The 17,672-nt window shown below is 38.1% G+C and overlaps 1 protein-coding gene across 2 annotated transcripts in view; it reads right to left on the bottom strand.

Annotated features, from left to right (window-relative positions):
- Positions 1–17,672, bottom strand: part of CPED1 (cadherin like and PC-esterase domain containing 1) — a 250,121-nt gene that overhangs the window by 212,929 nt on the left and 19,520 nt on the right. For both annotated transcript variants that reach the window (XM_019750063.3, XM_019750062.3), the window contains one exon: positions 9,344–9,527. In XM_019750063.3, the coding sequence (XP_019605622.3) occupies positions 9,344–9,527 (184 nt within the window). The remainder of the gene's footprint in view (positions 1–9,343; positions 9,528–17,672) is intronic.

The raw sequence follows: 17,672 nt of genomic DNA on the forward strand, positions 1-17,672 counted from the left end.
CCCAAACTGTAGTTTGGACATCCACAAAGAGATGCTGTTAGGAGGAAGCAATTTTAACCAGAAATAAAATGAAAAAGCATAGAGGCTATCCAGAGGGAAATACTATTTAACTGGAGAAAGTCAAGTCTGAAAGGGAAGTGATTAGGGAAGTTTCAACAATGTTTGTAACATGGAGAAAATAAAAGTGGTAAAAAAATTAAGAAACAGTTTTGAAAATATGGTTAGATATTCACAAACTCCTCCCAAATTGGAGAAAATGTCTAAAATATTTCAAGCAGCTTAATCTGATAATACACTAGCATAGTAAACACACCATATCTGGAGTCCCTAAACTCCTTTTTAGTTAATCCACACACGTCACTTGAAAGGTCCCATATGAAGCAGCTTGTTTTTCTTCTCTGGCGTCTTTCCTCATCTAAATATAATATGAATATGATTTGTTTCTACAAATTAAATGTGTCATTCAAAGCACAGTTTAGTCTTTGGAAAATTAAACAAAAATGTCTAATGTCTTTAAAAAAAAAAAAAAGTCTTTTCAATTCTAAAGAAATATGAAAACAACAATGACCTGAAATAAATTGCTTGTAAAAATTTCAAGGCTACATCTTTTTAAAAAATGAAAGTTGCAGAAAGTGCATTTAAAGAAACAGTAAAGAGAAAGTATCTTCAAAGCTATATTAAACATTTCCCAGCTTTGGAAAATTCACATACCCAATCTGGTTTCTATGAAACTTAGAAAGATCAAACAATTAGAAAGAAGCTCGGCTTGAAGGAGAAATGCTAGGGATTTCAGTAAACATCTGGTTACCATTTTCAACTGTAAGAACTAACTCACTTAAGGAAGCAGTTTAGTTTCTTTGGAGTAAAAATGAGACACTGGCTTTTTGTTCTCTTTGCACAGTGGAGGGTAGAAGAAACATCAGTACGGGGAGGTTACTCAAAGCTCCACTTTTATAAATAAGAAAGCTTTTTTTCAAAAGCTAAAGTAAATTGAACTCAGGTCCCTGTAGTATAAACAACTCAACTGAGTTAGGTTAAATAAACATTCCTTGAGCTCTAGTGTGCCAATTAAAGAGCACATTCTGTTTGGTCATAAATATATCAGTAATTCTATGAGCACTGAGGAAAATAACAATAATCCTGAACACACAATTACTGTGTGTCATAATACAATAAAACAGAACGGTGCAGGCTTGTAAGTTTCTTTGATTCGATTTCTTCCCCCCCCCCCAGTTTGATTAACTGAAAGCACAGAAGCACTTCTGATACCGTCCAAAACCTATTACATACATAATAAAAAACGTATGTCAAATGTGTTCTAGGAGGAATACTGACAAGGCAAAACACACTGTGCCTTTTAAATGTGACCTTTACTCTTTTGTCTTCCTGCTAAATAGTCATACAGCATATTAAACTCAGGAAAGCAGCAGGGGTGCTGGCGCTGGGCTGGAGGGGAAAGGGAATGAAATGAGGAGGCAGGCGTTCATTAGGCTCTCGTTCTAAATTATCAGGAGAAGCGTCTGCTAGAGACATGCACTAGAAGCCAAAAGGGACCACTGCCAGTTCAACCTCCAGACCCCCATTTCTCCACTCCTTTGCTCCTCTTTCTTCTCTTCTGCCCGCAGGACTAAAAGCAAAGACTGAAGAAAAGGAATGCCTAGAATGACGGAGGCTTAAAATCTAGTCTTGCTTTCTCTCATTCTGTGTGTGTAAATGTTACAGTGCATCACAGAACTGCAAATTTGAAAAAGACTTTGGCGGTGAGTTTATTCATTCTCCTGAGTAATAAAGCAACTCACTCAGCAGCCTCTCCAGCGTGCATCCGTTCCAACAACACTTCCTACTTTTTGAGATGGGCTGTTCCATCATTGCTGGATAACTCTGACTGATACAATGTTCATCCATAAATTGGTCATAGTTATGCCTTCTAGAGTTACTACAAATAAATCTTGTACTCAAGAATCCCGTTAAACAGTGGGAATACAAAAATATTGGTCCAACTACTTGCAGGGCCTCCCAGAAACATTCTTTGCAATTGGAACAATCTCTTTTCTCCTTCCTGCTGCCGTTCTGTTTTTTTGCGGCAACTGTAGAAATATGTTCTCTTTGAGGACACACAAATAATTCTGGCCCAATAATAACATGTGCTCTGTGTCAGAGTGTCTTGAATTACATATTACTTAGACTCTACCCTGCGTGCAAGTTAAAAACTTTTGGAAAACATTTATTCTCTCTTATACCACTATTCCATTCTATGAACTAAAACAATGACTGGCTAAATAGTACCTGGATGATATGAAAGACAGTCATTTGATGGTGTTTCTATCTTTTTCTTTAGAGAAGTATATGTTATAAAAATCCTGGGTCATATGATACATTTTTCCAAAGCAAGGGACAGGAAGAGCATAAAATGAGTATTTTATCCTATGCTTACCATAGAGAACACAAAGGGACCTAGATGACACAATGGGGCTGGGTGGCCCTTAATGCTTTCTATGTTCAAGAGCAGCAAAAGCTATACACTGACTTTCACATGTCATTTATTGGAGAGTGTTTTTAGGTAACACTGCGTGTTCTGTTGTTTTATGGAATATTAAACCTTTGGTTACTCAACCATCACCTCTAAACAGATAACCCGCAAATCTTCATCTACTGCCCTGGCCTCTCTGCTCACTCCAGGTTCTGCTAACTACATTCAGGTGAAAAGCTCATGGCACCTGAGACTAAATATGTATAGAACTAAACTCATCCACTGTCCCCTGAAACCAACAGGCTGAATAACATCAGTAAATGTGAGAGGAAGAGTCTTAAAAGCAAACGAAGAAGAACTCTGAAAAACGGACATGCACACTTAAAAGCCTCAACAGTCTAGAATCATTGCTGTATAAAATATCGGCCTTCTATACTACTGTATTTGTGGTTGCATTATTTTCATTCTAAGGGCACATTGGAGCATGACTAGGATACCAGTGTTGCTCTAAAGTTATATAAAAATTAAAGGTTTATCAGTTAAGTTTTCAAGTGAATTCTCTGAGACAGTTCACTAGTTAAGGGGCCCAAATATTGACGCACCATTTTATCTTCACTTATTCATGTGACATTCATTCATTTGCAATACAAATATGTACGGTGTGCCCCTGTGTGGAGGGCATGGTTTTAAGTGATAAACAGAACAGACACGGTCCCTGACCTCAAGGAACTTACAGGCTTTTGGAATGTGAGGGATTTTTTGTTTTCCAGCTGGAATGACCCAGGAAACTGTGTTGGGATTTCATGAGTGTTTACAACCCAGACCTTTAAAGGAGAACATGTAAGTTGAGACAGAGTACCCTGAAAACACCTAAAACTGTATTCTGAAATATCCAGCAGCGGCATCTTCTGGTTACTTCATCCAGAACTCATTTTAACTGTATCTCCACGCAAAGGAATTTTCACAACCTCCTTTCTGTAACTACCGTGTTACCCCAAAAATAAGACCTAACCGGACAATCAGCTCTAATGCGCCTTTTGGAGCAAAAATTAATATAAGACCTGGTATTATATTATATTATATTATATTATATTATATTATATTATAGACCGGGTCTTATATTGTCTTTATATCAATACAATATAATATAATATTATAAGACCCAGTCTATATAATATAATATAATATAATATAATATAATATAATATAATATAACATAATATAGTACTGGGTCTTATATTAATTTTTGCTCCAAAAGACGCATTAGAGCTGATTGTCCAACTAGGTCTTATTTTCGGGGAAACATGGTAGCTCCTGACAGTAGTAACAATACTCTCTCAAATTTTGGGAGTGCCTACCGTGTGCCACTCACAGGACAAGCCAAACAATCGCTTTGCAGAAGAGAAAAGCAAGGCTTTGAGACGGTAAGTAACTTGCCCAAGGTTATGTAACCATAGAAAGGGAACATTCCAGACTCTAACCCAGGTTCAATCTTACTCCAAAGTTGATTCTTTTTAATTACCAGTCTATTACGTCCACAAGAAAGTGATTATTGTGGTGAAGCTCTTCTTACTTATGGGTAATTTAAACCTCAACTTCCTTATAGCTTCTTTTTGAATACAAATAAACTACAGAAAAATCTGAAATAGGCTTTTCATTACAGAAGATTGGTCTGTAGTAAATGTTTCTTTTCCATACAAACTTCAGAAACAGCTTTTGGCAAGTAGCCATTATAAATAAACCTTCAAAGTTAGACTAAATTTCAAATGATACATAGATGTGTTGGACATTTTTTAAGAGTGCAAGCGCATATAAATACAAAATCTATTATAAACAGGAAAGGAAATAGGCTTTTTTCTTTTTTTAAATATATTCTCCACAACAAGAAGTAGTGATCTTATCTCTCACGCTATTGTCTTTCAATAGTGCTTCTAGAGAACACTATCGGGTAAATTACAGCGTCCTTATTAGGGAGGAAAATAAAGACTGTGAAGCAACATTATTTAAAATCCCATTCTCCAGGATATAAGATATCAAGTGTAATGTCAATACGAACATCAGTAAGTATTATTTACCATGGTCCTAACTAGCCCTCACAGACCTGCCTTCACTATACGGTGCTGTAATGTTATACTCTCAGCCATGTTAGAAGGTCACTATATGAACCGTGATATGACATCCATTCATTTGTAATCTGGTCTTGACCCATTACAAAACACAGTGTTGTCTACTTAATCACTTTGAGAAAGTTGTTTTAAACACACTACCTGGGCATGTGAGAGATTAGGGGAAGGAACTGGAAAGCTCACTTCTTCCTGAGAGTGAATCTTATATTCTTTCCCTGTGACTCTAGGAACTCCAAATCTCAAAGTCAAAATTAAGCCTAAATTATGACAGCTATGATATCCTTATCCAGTTTGAGCTCTATTTTTATATTTCCATTTTAGTAATGTAAAAATTATGTGTTTTCTTATAAACCATCAAATCCTTTTTGAATGAGGTTTGGTTAAAAAATTAAACTATCTCAGTCCCAGAATTTAATCACCAGTTTGGTAAGGGATCAAGTGACAAAATTAGTGTAGATACAAGTGTCAGCAAACTTTTTCTATAAGGGGTCCAATAAAAAACATTTTAGGTATTTAAAGCCGTATAGTTTCTGCTGCAACTACTCAACCCTGCTGTTGTAGAACAAAAGTGGTCAGAGACAGTAGGAAAACAAATGTGTGGCAGCATTCCAATAAAATTTTGTTTACAAAAACGGGCGTTGGGCGGATTTGGCCAACGGGCCACATCTATTGCCAAAACCTGGCAAGAAAATTGATATGATCTTTCACTTTTTTCTCTTTCTTCATAAAACATTCCATGTAAAAACCCCAACTTATAAAAACAAGAGCAATTTCAAACCTTAAGAGTGACTCCAAATCTGTAGCTTTGATAGTGATTTGGCATTTGTTTTTCATGCGGACTGTAGAAAACATTTTATTTAAAAGTGCAAGATGCATTCAGAAGTGGATAGAAAATTGTTAAGTATGTAGTACCCTTCAAGTGTACATAAATACCTGTATCCAATGATAAAATCTACTGAATCATACTCTCAGACCACATACTACGTGGATGTTAAGTTAACATCCAAGTAAGAACTTCTGGAAAACATCTATTCTCTTTTAGGCCACTGTGCTATTCCATGTACTAAAGCACTGATTTACTAAATAATACCTAGATCTAGGAAAGGAAATAATTGGTTGGTGGTTCTATCTCTTCTTTAAATAATTATATGTTCTTACAAATGCAGACATATAAGATATATTTTTCCAGAGCACGGGACTGAAGGACCATAAAAGTATATGTTGTACATTTTGCTGAATTTTGTAGGCCTAAATCCAAAGACAATTGTCCTTTTACTGTTCTCAAATTCAGCTTCAAGATGAAATGCTTGTAAATACCTATACAGTTAAATCTTAAGTAGTGCAATGGCATTATAGCAAACTGACTTTTACATCATTTTATTCCCAAAATTAACTCTAAAGATTGTTATTCCTCGAACCAATAGTATATCCCTTAAGACAGTGCTTCCCAAGCTGGACTACACATCAGAATTACTTGTTTCCGCTTTTAACATATAACATTCTGGGCCTCAATTCCAGGCTATTTAATGAGAAAAATACTGGCTGGGTTTTACTTTGTCTCTTCCCAGAACTCTGATGTGGGTGGACAAAGTGATTAAATTCTACCACATACTATTGTGCAGTAAACACCATGACTGCTTTTAACAGATAAGAAAACTAAGGTTCTGACAACTTTAGCTGCTTTAGGTCATATAGCTACAGCCTGTATGGTCCTTCCCAAAGAGCCACCAAGTTCTGTTATGTCACTAGAATGGAACTAACCATAGTCTAACAGAAACTGAGACTCCTACTTTTCTTTTCAATAAATGTTTACTAAAGAAGTAGTAGGAAAACTAAATACAATACAAAGTCCTAATGTTACTCTATAAGAACAGATTACTTAATGGTGGAATTTGCCTGCCTGCCCCATGACTCTTTATTTTTTTCTAATTTTTATCCGTTTCTGGCCTTAAAAGGTTAAAAAAAAAAAAAAAAAAAAAAAGAAGGGCCCCCAATCTGGAAGGAGGCCACATGTGCTTCAAAGCATGGTGTAAAAGAGGTCAGCAGAAGTGATTGGGTCACGTCAGGAGAGGAAAGGAATGCAGGTGGAATGGATATGTAGAACAGCAAAAATGCATTTTCTGTTTAATTTCCTATGCCCAAGAATGTATTTCATAAATATGTCAAGTCTGCACCTTGGCACTTAGTAAAAATGGACCAGTATGGTGTCATAGTTTCTGGTGCTACACATATAGTAAAAGAAGCATGTAGTGAAGATGTGAAACTAAAGCAAAACAAATTTTACCAGAATCAAATCTCTGCAAAATATTGTTTGTCACAAGGGCCTCAATTCAAGCATAATTTGCAGGTTAAATCTGTAGCCATGGCAGATAAGCTACAATAAAAAGGTGTTTTTTTATTTTTTTTCTCTACGCTAGATAATCAAGGATGTGTTAGATTGCAGTCACAGAGCTTTTTTATTTCGGGTATTCAATACACATTGTTCTGGGTGAAAACTACAAAATACAGTGAAAAACAAACAAAAAAGTCAATTTCCCATACTTGTGAATCTGCTATCCTTTCTTGAGGCCTATCCAGGAATAATATCTTATTATGCAGAGTAAAAGAATACTAAGAAAGAGTTAGAAAGTGGATGTTTTAAAAGCCAAGGGAATGTGGGGAAGAGGAGCCAAATGAGTATTTACAATGACAAATTCTGGTGACACCATCTAGTTTATGCTACTGGGCCCAACAACCCCTTTGGCCGCCAGATTCTATTACTAGCAGGCTGTCATTGCACTTTCTTGATGTTTGGAAGCTGCAAAATAATTCTCCTTTTTCTTATAAAACTGACCCAAGGACATCAACGGAGAGAGGAGACTTATCTCCTCTGTTTTGCAATGGGAGAAAATTGAAACTGAATTGAAGTTAAAATGCACCGATAATCCATGTTGTACCCATGCAGTCTGTAGCAGCACCATAGGGGTGGAGAACACAGGAATCGGACACAGTCCTGGTGAGTTACAAGGGCTGATGCCCTGGGTGTCTCAGGGGCACGGCTCATGGGACACGCGGGCAGTCGTTACACAGGCAGCCATCTGGTTTAGTGATGGGCTAAAATATCGTGTGGGATGGGAGGGAGATTATATCTTTTCTTGACACCTATTCTGATAATCCGTTTTCTGACAATATCATTTATGGATATTCTAGAACTTTCGATCGGTCCTTCTTACTAGCACCTACCCCACTGAGGTTTCTAAAGTTTGTTTTCAGCCCTCATTCATATTCCAGAGTTTTCATCTTGACTTTTATTTTTCTCCTTTGCTTCCAAAGCCCAGTGTTCTAGATTCTTTACTGCTCCCAGGGGGTGGGGACCAGCAAATGGCATTCCTGCAGACCCGTCCTCACAGCCTGTACTCTGCATACTTGGAAGACCTTTCTTTTCATCAAAGTGGATCTTCAGGGGCTCTGATCCTTGGGAGCTTTGCTAGCTAAGCAGCTTACAACTTCACTGCCAACATAATAAAAGATGACTGTGGAAGAGGGTGATCATGGCTCAAAGCCCCTCCAGCCTCTTTCATCCACCAGCATAGACCTAGCACTTACAGGGACACCTAACTGAAGAAATGCTATGAGGATGGCAAGATTTTTGAAATTTAAATGAAAAATGAATATTATTGTGGGACAAGGATCCGACTATTCTCTCCCAAAGGAAACCACCGCTGAGATCAGTTGATTCAACATCCTTTTTCTCCCCTCCCTTTTGATTAAAAAAATTAAACAAATAAAAAAATAAAATAGATACATTGTGTCACTCTAAGGAGAAAAATCTGATTGGCTCATGATGAAGGAGTGTTACACTTCCTTGTAGATCTAATAATGACAAAGTTGTGCAGGATAATGGACCAAAATAGAGACTGGCTCACCAAGAAGGTGAAGAGGACCGGCACAGAGGTGAGATCTGGAAGACGGGGGTTCAAATCCTGCCCTTCCCTCACCCCAGGTTTAAGATCCTAGGTGAGTCTTTTCACCTCTTGAAACCTCAGTTTCCTGTTCTGGAATATTGGGAAGGGGATTTAATATTTCTTAATCTTAGGGTACTCAGGGGGCTCCAGTGAGGATTACATGATAGCCTGAATACAGAGTACAACATAGCATCTGTCACAGGGTTAGTTGTTCAAGAAATGTTAGGTGTTACTGTTACTGACCTTTTTGACCCTCATCATCCATTCAACTCTCTTTTCAAATAACTTGTTTAAAAACTTGTCTCTGATTTTTCACTTCAAATGATAGAAATAAAAGTCCTTGACTAATAATTGTGTGTGTGATAAACAGCCACACTTTTTTCACAGTTAGAGACAATCCGCGAATCACATTTAAGCTGGCTTCTTGAAACAATTTCCAGCACATCCCACTTACAGTCACAGATGAAGTGGCAATTTTCTTAAAATATGGAGCAGTTTGGTGCTGGGCAGAACATGTCTCCGGGCTCATAAACATAAACATTTTTTATGTAGCATTTAAATATGAACTATGCAACTCCAAAATGCTACAAAAATATAAACAAAATAATTTCAGGAATAAAGACATATAGCAAAAGAAAAATTGAGAGGAAGTAGCAAAGGAGCCAAGTTTTCTATGATATATGAAAGTTGATCATGGGTAAAAATTTGTATTTGTGAAACTTTTAGAGGAAGACAGTAGCACATTCCAGAAATTACTTACCATTCTATGTCAAGCAATTTTGGTAATTACTTCTTACTCTTACCTTTTTCTAGCAGCCCGAGCCCAAGGTCAGCACTGCGTCCTTCTTCAGCGATGACAACGGTGTAGTGCAGCTGGGTGAGAAGCTTCTGGTGGAGCCGACACTCCATTTTGCTGGAGGAACGGGGCCTGTAGAGAATGGCCCTTCTGCCATGGCTGCCAAAGTGTGTCTCAATTGATTCTTCAATCTGAAAAAGAAAGAAGGCAGAAAAACTCAAGAGGAGAAAAAGGTAGCACTTTTCTCTTAGAGGACATCATTAATGCAAATCAAGGGCTATTCAGAAAGTTATTCTTGAAGTTTTTCTCTAGACTTGAAAGACAGATTCTCTGAGAGGCTTTCAAGGACAACGACAACCTCATATGCAAGAACTAAAGGCGAACTGAATTTTTCTTAGTATTACAGAAAGATGAAAATTTGAGGCCATTAAAACATGGAGTTCCTAGAGGAATACATAGAAATACAGAGCTGAACTCTAGCTGAAAATATAAATTAACAGCAATGCCTTTCATCTGCATTGAGCTTTTATAAAGTAGTTCCAGCTGCATCAGCTCTCTTTTTTTAGGTGAACACAGTAGAGGAAACAGACTCAGAGGATGGATGTTATGCTGGGAGGACACGTGGAGGAAGGGGCAGAACTGAGAGGCAATGTCAGAGTCCCTGGGAGACACATGTATAATGCTACTGCTTCTCTCGATTGGAACACAGCAAAAGCGAATGCATCTCAGTACGGGAAGAGGAGAGGTACCAAAGAATCCTCATTTTGGGTTCTCTCGTCAATATTGTCCTCCAAAGAAATACTCCTCCTTCTCAAAATGTTTGAAATTCCATTAATAAAAGGGAATTTTCTCATTGACAACTAGAAAGAATGATGACACTTATTATGTTTCAATGGCAGATATTGGGTGTTTTCCTGCAAACTTGAGATTAAACCTTGATAAAGTATTACTGGAAGAAGTGATGAGATTGGTTGGGGGTTAGGGGGAAAAATAGAAGAGGTTGAAAGAGTGGACAAAGAGGTTAGAGGCAGAAGATGAGGGGGAAAAGATAAATAGCAAAACTGAGAATACAAATTCCATTTAGTGGCAGCCCTGACTCCAACTGTCCACAATATGTACCATGTCTTGCCACTATTTGAATTTCTTCGTTATTTCCCATTACTGATAGAATCAATTCCACATCTTTATCCAGGCATAGAAAACCATTCAAACTTTGTTAAATGCTATTTTCTGGGTCTCTGGTTGTATCAAACTCTTCATCATTTCCATTCCTGATCCCACGCTTCTCCTTCCTACACATACCACTGTGCCTTCAGCTGTAATTCCTTCCTCTCTCCATTCATCCATCTAGCAAACTCCAATCAAACATTATCTTTTTGGGAAAATTTTAATGGAAATGTAAAATTTCCATTAGCACTTATGAAATTGCTTCTGCTCCTGATGTGAGCTCCTTAACAAGGCAGCCTGCATTGTCCAGGCATCTCCAGCACACATCGTGCATACTTAATAAATGAAGTGATCTAGTAAATTAATGAGCTGCGGTGCTCTGTCTAGATCTTTGAAGATAAGTATGGAAAGAATGAAGAAACAGATTTAGATTGTAAACCTTCTGAGGGCAGGAACTATAGCCTATGTTTCATTGCATGCAAACGATTGCTACTTAGAAATAACAAAGAGTAGTATAGTGCAAGACACACACTCTGGACCCAGATTCTGCTGGGTTCGAATCCCTGGCTCCACAAACACTATTTGTGTGACCCCGAAAAATACCTTGAGGAGTTAGTATTCGTAAAGTGCTTAGAACTGTGCCTGGCAAACATGAAGTATTGTATATATGTTTTTTAAATAATAATAATAATAGATCATAAAGCAGAGAGTCAGGAAAACTTGTTTCTGATTCTGAGCTCTGTCTGGCACATATTAACATAGGCACTTAATACATATGTGATGGGTATATAATGGAAAGGAACACAGTGCCCAGTAATCGCACTTTCTATGCATGGCATTTTGGTATAAAACATGACTGATTAGGTATTTTCTGTGTTAAAGGATACTGCAGTTTATTGGTAGTGAAACTACTTACACTCCCGAATTTAACGGCACATTGGGACATGATTCCCCAGTAAATGTGGTAATAGTTTAGTATGATAAATTTTTAAGAAGGCGTATTTTACCCCAAATACAGGTTGAGCCTTTGGACACAGTAGTTAGTGGGAACCAGTAGCCCATTGGAGGCCAAAACATCCACCTAGATGGAAGGAAGAGACAGATGCTTCCAAATATATCGATGTCACTCAAGTGAAATGCACAGTGCCCAGTTCCTTCTCACATTCTTCTCCTACGTAATCACAGGATGCGCCTCTCCGTTGCAGCTGGCTCAAGTGCAGCAGTGATCTCATAGGAGGAGACGACTTTCCAACTTGAAGTTATTATTATTTAGGAAGATACCATCCGTCCTGATCCCCCCCCCCCCACCAGGGTCAGCTTAAGCAAGAGAGATGTAGCCCTTCCCAGTATATCTTTATTCTAAATAAAGTATAATTACTGGCCATATTTTGTAATAACCTAGATGACACAGACTGAAGTTTTAACTCACTTCTCGGACTACAGGGACTAAATAGGAGACGAGCTCATTAGTCAAATTATGTTGTATTATCCTGCCGTTCAAGCAGCCCCATCCTTGTAATATTTATAACACACTGGATCAGCAGAATGGCCCAATACCAAGAGCGAGAACAGTTTTAGCTGGTCCCACAACAGGTGCACACACTGCTGCGTAAGTGAAGTAAAAACTCTGCGAACAGTTCTGCAAACCGCACTGGCAAATGCAGGATTATCAAATGCCAAGAGCAGCACTTTTGGAAATAAAAGCTCCTGATTACTCTACAATTCTGAAGATATATTTTTAGTGGAAGGATCCGTTTAACCTGGCCGCCACGACAACTAAACTGGAGACTTGCAAGCCTCCTGACGAAAATTTAGAAAAGAATGAGCACTACCGGATGCTATAATACCCTGAACTCTCGGGTCACTTTCTTGTCTCCCGTCTTGAGAGATGGGTAGAATATTCCCTCAGAAATCACTTTGCTAGACTGCGTGAAAGCTGTTTTATTAACAGAACACTTATTATTTTTATTGGAAGGACTTCAAAGTCTGAAATCTTATACCACCTTCCATAAAGCAAGAGATACAATGTTGTAATAAAATAAACTACTTGGAATGTTCCATGCAGCAGTGCAGAGTAAGAAAAGAGGAGGAATGGAAATCAAAAACGAGGATTTGAATTCTGGCTCTGACACATGCTTGCTTCATCCACTAGGGAGAGTTATTCAATCCCTCCTCAATAGAGGTTTTTCACATGTGTAGTCACAAATCCTACCTCATGAGGTTGTAGTGGGAATTAAATCAATTTTCTATGAAAAGGTGTGCAACGCAGTGTCCTACCAATAAATGATGTTAGATATATAAGAATAAATTTGAATAATAATCAATGCTATACTGTAACTCTGTTTTTATATTAGGAATTCTGTAAGCTTTTAAATGAAAGTAGCTTGGTCTCTGTCATAAAAAAACATTTCTACAATAAACTATATGCTTCCATACACCTTATATATGCTTTTCTTTGTAGTACTCATTACCTTTTAATGCAAAAATATAATTTATTTATTTATTATGTTTATTGTCTGTCTCTATACACCATAAAAGAAGGTAAATGAAAGCACATATTTTTGCCCGTGTTGTTCACTTTTGTTTCCCCAACCTAAGAGTACTATTGGCACATAATAAATATTTTTTGAATGAATGAATGCAAGCATCCTTTCCCTCAATATGTAAAAGTCCTTGTTATAAATACTACCATGGACTATTGGGAGCAGAAAGGGATGCAAATTTGTACTAAGAAATTTATTTCAGTAGAATTACAAAGAATAGCAAGAATGAGAAAAATAGTTAAATATTTAGCAAAATAATGAATTTCCGTAAAAAAATTTTGAATATAAAAGTACTATGTTTGTCAGTTACCTATATTATTAAAAAGTCTTCACCAAGACTCACCAGAAAACCAAGAAATGCAGCTCTTCAAAATATAGTAGGAATGAAAAATAAAACTAGTTTTTTTTTCACACAACAGAAATTTTTTTTTCTGGATTTATTAAAGTAGCCATGTATTTATGACATCTTTCGATGCTCAAATACAAATACATAATAGACCTCGCATGTTTGTCATATATAACTAAAATTCAAATTAGTTGCTGGTCTAGATTTTTGGCATTCTATAAATATTGCAGTGCGTAACACTGTGAATTATGTTTTAATTTTTCCACTATAAGAGTAAAACAGATTTTGTTTTCCATTGGTGAAACGTATACTTATGTTAGAGAATTCAAGAGAATATGGATGAGGTTTGCTAGGACATATATCTTACATGTTTTCTACTTTAAAATTATTTATAACTGCAGGAGTTTAAACCACTAGTTTCCTGGATATGCAAGCAGAGCCTCTTGAGAATGTTCCCTACTTAAATGAATATTTAGTGAACCCCTGTCTTCTTCTCATAGATGACTCAACTGAATCTCAAGCCCATCATGGAATGATCACACACCTCAAGAGGAGAAGTCCTCCGTAACACTAATCACCTTCTGATTGTTCTTCCAAACTGTACTTTAGGGCCATCCCAACACTCAAGATAAGTTTGCTCATCTATAGCTCTATGTAAGTTCTAAACAAATAATAGAGAAACAAAGCCATCAAGTTTGAATATATATATAAAAAAATGTATCCTCAATATAGCTTTGATAAAACGGTACTCATTCAAATAGCCATTGCCAAAATTCATCTTTACCTCTTCCTCAATCTAATTTTCCCTTTGGCATTCTTCACAATTTATAATTATATGTAATTTGTTTAAAGTCTGCCTCTCCTGCAAGTCTGTATGTTTCATAAGGGCCTAGGATTGTTTAGTCTGGTCAATGTTGTACATACAGCATATTACCAGGTTCTAAATAAGAGGGAATGAATGAATGAATGAATGAATGAATGAATGAGCAAGTGAATTAAAGTATGAATTCCTTCTTTGTAAACACATGCATACCCTTTAATTATTAGGTAAAAAAAACCTCAGTGGAGGCTTCAACATTTGTATTCAAACCTAAAATATCCATGGCCTCTTCATTCCCAATAATGGTCTCTATGTCACTGCAACCGCCCACTCCTATGGCTACATCTTGGACTCTGGTCCCCCAACAGCCCTCTGAGCTACAAAATGAGATATTCCCGTCTATAATTAGTCATTTATTGCCAGCTCTTCTCATTTATTTCCAAAGCATCAGTTCTTCAACCACGGGTCTTTCCCCCTAATGTCAACTTTCTACTTGTCTCATTTTCACCTTCTTTCTCTCCCCCTCAGATTCCGTGGTCTAACATCCCACTGCCTATCCAATATATTAAATTTCCTTTCTCCACTGTACTTCTGTCATATTCACGTGGCAAAACCTCAAGCATGGAAGAGCTAGACACACAGCAGTAAACAAGACAGGCAAGTCTCTGCCCTCACAGAGCTGGCAGCCCATCAAAGAAAGCAGATATAAGCAACTCCGTAGTTAGAAGAAGCCAGGACAAGCCAGGTAAATCAGAAGGAGTAGGATGTTATGGAAACTGAGCTGAGAGACCCAAGGAAGATCTCCGCAGCCTGCCTGTCCAGCGCCTGGGCTGGAGTGGCTGAGAGCTGCTGAAGAAAAGTACCCAGCTGGCCGGCTTCTGTTGGCAAAGCCAATTCAGTCTTTGTGCTTCCCAGACCATTCTGCTACTTATGCTTCCCTGGTCAATTCTTTTTCACATTCTCCATAGTGACAAAACTTTCCCACTCTCCAGATACCGTGTTTCCCTGAAAATAAGACCTAGCTGGACCATCAGCTCCAGTGCGTCTTTTGGAGCAAAAATTAATGTAAGACCTGGTTTTATTTTACTATAATATAAGGCCAGGTATAATATAATATAATATAATATAATATAATATAATATAATATAATATAATATAATATAATATAATATAATACCAGGTCTTACATTAATTTTTGCTCCAAAAGACACATTAGAGCTGATGGTCCGGCTAGGTCTTATTTTCAAGGAAACACGGTATCTCTTATTTCTACAGATAACTGCCTCCCCATTCATAGGTGACATTAGCACTATTAGAAGGAAACACAAAGAGTTTCACCACCTCTGTTTTGGCAAGCCTATAGGCTATTGACAGAACTAACATTTCCTCTTTTCTTCTGATTTCCATAGAAGAAACCCAGTCTTCCTCTTATCTCCAGATTATTCTCACTCTATTTATTCTCCAGATTTCACAACCTTTCCTTCCCCACCCCCAGGCAACAAACCTCCTCCCTGTTTCCACACTCAAATCCCTGAGAACTTGATCCATCTTTAGCTCCTTCTTCTGGGTACTGAATATTCCCTCCCCTTCTCTGCCAGGGGCTCTTCCTCAATGTTTATTCATTCATTCATCTATGTAACATTTTTGAACACTTTCTATGTGACAGGCATGGCTCTAGGCTCTGAGGGGTATGACAGTGAAGAACTCTGACAGAGTTCTATCCTTCACTGAGTTTACATTTTAGTAGGAGGAGCAATAAACCATTAATGAATCATGTAGGGTAAGTTCCAGCAGAGATGAGCGCTCTGGTGAGGGTAGAGTGCTCACGAATAACCCAGGAGCTCTCTTGGATCGCATAGTGCTGTTCTTGCCTGTGTTATGAATGTTATGTATGAAACCAAAAAAGAGAGAAGACAATCTTAAAGGGAGAGAAAAAATGGGGAGAGAAGTTAAAACAGAAAGTATTTTTTTATTGTGAATGGTAAATATGGTCAGGTAGGCAACAAGACATAACTGGCAATGAGGATAAAAGCAGAGGTAATGCAACATTGCTTATTATCTTCTTAACTAGCTAGTAGGAAACCGTGACCTAGTGAGCAGCAGGGAATTTAAAAGTTGGTAACTTTACACTGGTCTTTCCACCTCGGTCCAACTTGGTGAACTTTGATTCCTTTCTCTAAAAGCCATAGCAGGAAGAGGCGATGAGGAAAACTGGACTTACTATAGAGAAGGGTAGTTTTTTTTGTTTTTTTTTTTTGCTTTGCTTTCTGGATGGATGAGTACCCTGATAAAATTCCAGAAAACCAGACGTTTACAACCTAAATTACAAGATTTCCTAGGAACTATGCCACCATTCCTAGGGAATGCCATCATTCCCATAATACAGAAAAGAGATTTCTTAAAAAAAAAAGGAAGCACTCGGTTGACCTGAATGATTAAGCCATGAGAGGGAGACCTGAGACCTACCCCAAGGAGGTATCTCATCAGACGGGGAATTGTGGTGGTGGTGGGGAGGGGAGGACAGTACTGGGAGGGTGGGCACAGTAAGTACAGCACTGTAGAGCCTGGTTTGGTAAAGAAGGAGTAAGAAAAAGCAGCAACGGGAGTCAAGGCACAGCGTGAGTGACTGAGAGAGAGGTAAGTACAGAGGGTGAAAACGTTCCAGGAGTGGAGAGAAAAATCCCAAAGAAAAGATTTGCTACAAAGATATTACATAAACCGAGAGGGAGTCAGTAAGCGGACTACGAGAATGAGAGCCCAGCACAAAAGGGGGAAGCAGGTGAGACCAGCAGGAATGACCCTGACATGGCTAACCTAGGCTAGAAAATGTTTCATGACAAATAATGCCAAGTTGCCTTAGCACACTGGGAACATCTGAAATACTGACGTGTAAAGGATATACCGTGATGTTTGCTTATCAGAAAACATCACATCTATAAAATATTAAGCCTAGAATCTAAAGATAAATCCTGAGAATTGCTAAGTCATCTCTATGTTTAATGCCTATTCTCCTCACTCACAGCCTAGAACCACACTGTGTCCTTCTAAAAGGGGGACACAGTATACAGCTTGTGTACCCAGGCAAAGGAGAGGAGGAGAGAATAAAGGACAGCAAATTGCAAGTCAGGAAAAAAAAAAAAAAGCAGACTTGCTTCTCAGCTCCTCAAACTCCAGCCCATCCACAGTCATGCTGGGCTTTGCTTCAACTGTGCTGCTCATTCCTTCCTCAGGCCAACCCTCCCCACAGAGCAGGGATCCTGGACACAGGGTGAAATGAACACAACCAAAAGCCCATGAGCAGTACTCTCCTGAGTCCATATCTAGAGTCTCCTGCTGGGACTTCTTGCCTTCTCAGGCCTGGCAGCGTCCCTGACTGCCTAGCTTGCCCCCCATGAAATGCTCCTCCGTTTGAACCAACATGGAGGAACTTAGAGTCCCTTCTCTGCTTCTCCCCAATTTT

Source organism: Rhinolophus sinicus, chromosome 8 (assembly GCF_057876585.1).
Source record: "Rhinolophus sinicus isolate RSI-liver-muscle chromosome 8, RSI-T2T, whole genome shotgun sequence".
In the NCBI taxonomy this organism is placed as follows: domain Eukaryota; kingdom Metazoa; phylum Chordata; class Mammalia; order Chiroptera; family Rhinolophidae; genus Rhinolophus; species Rhinolophus sinicus.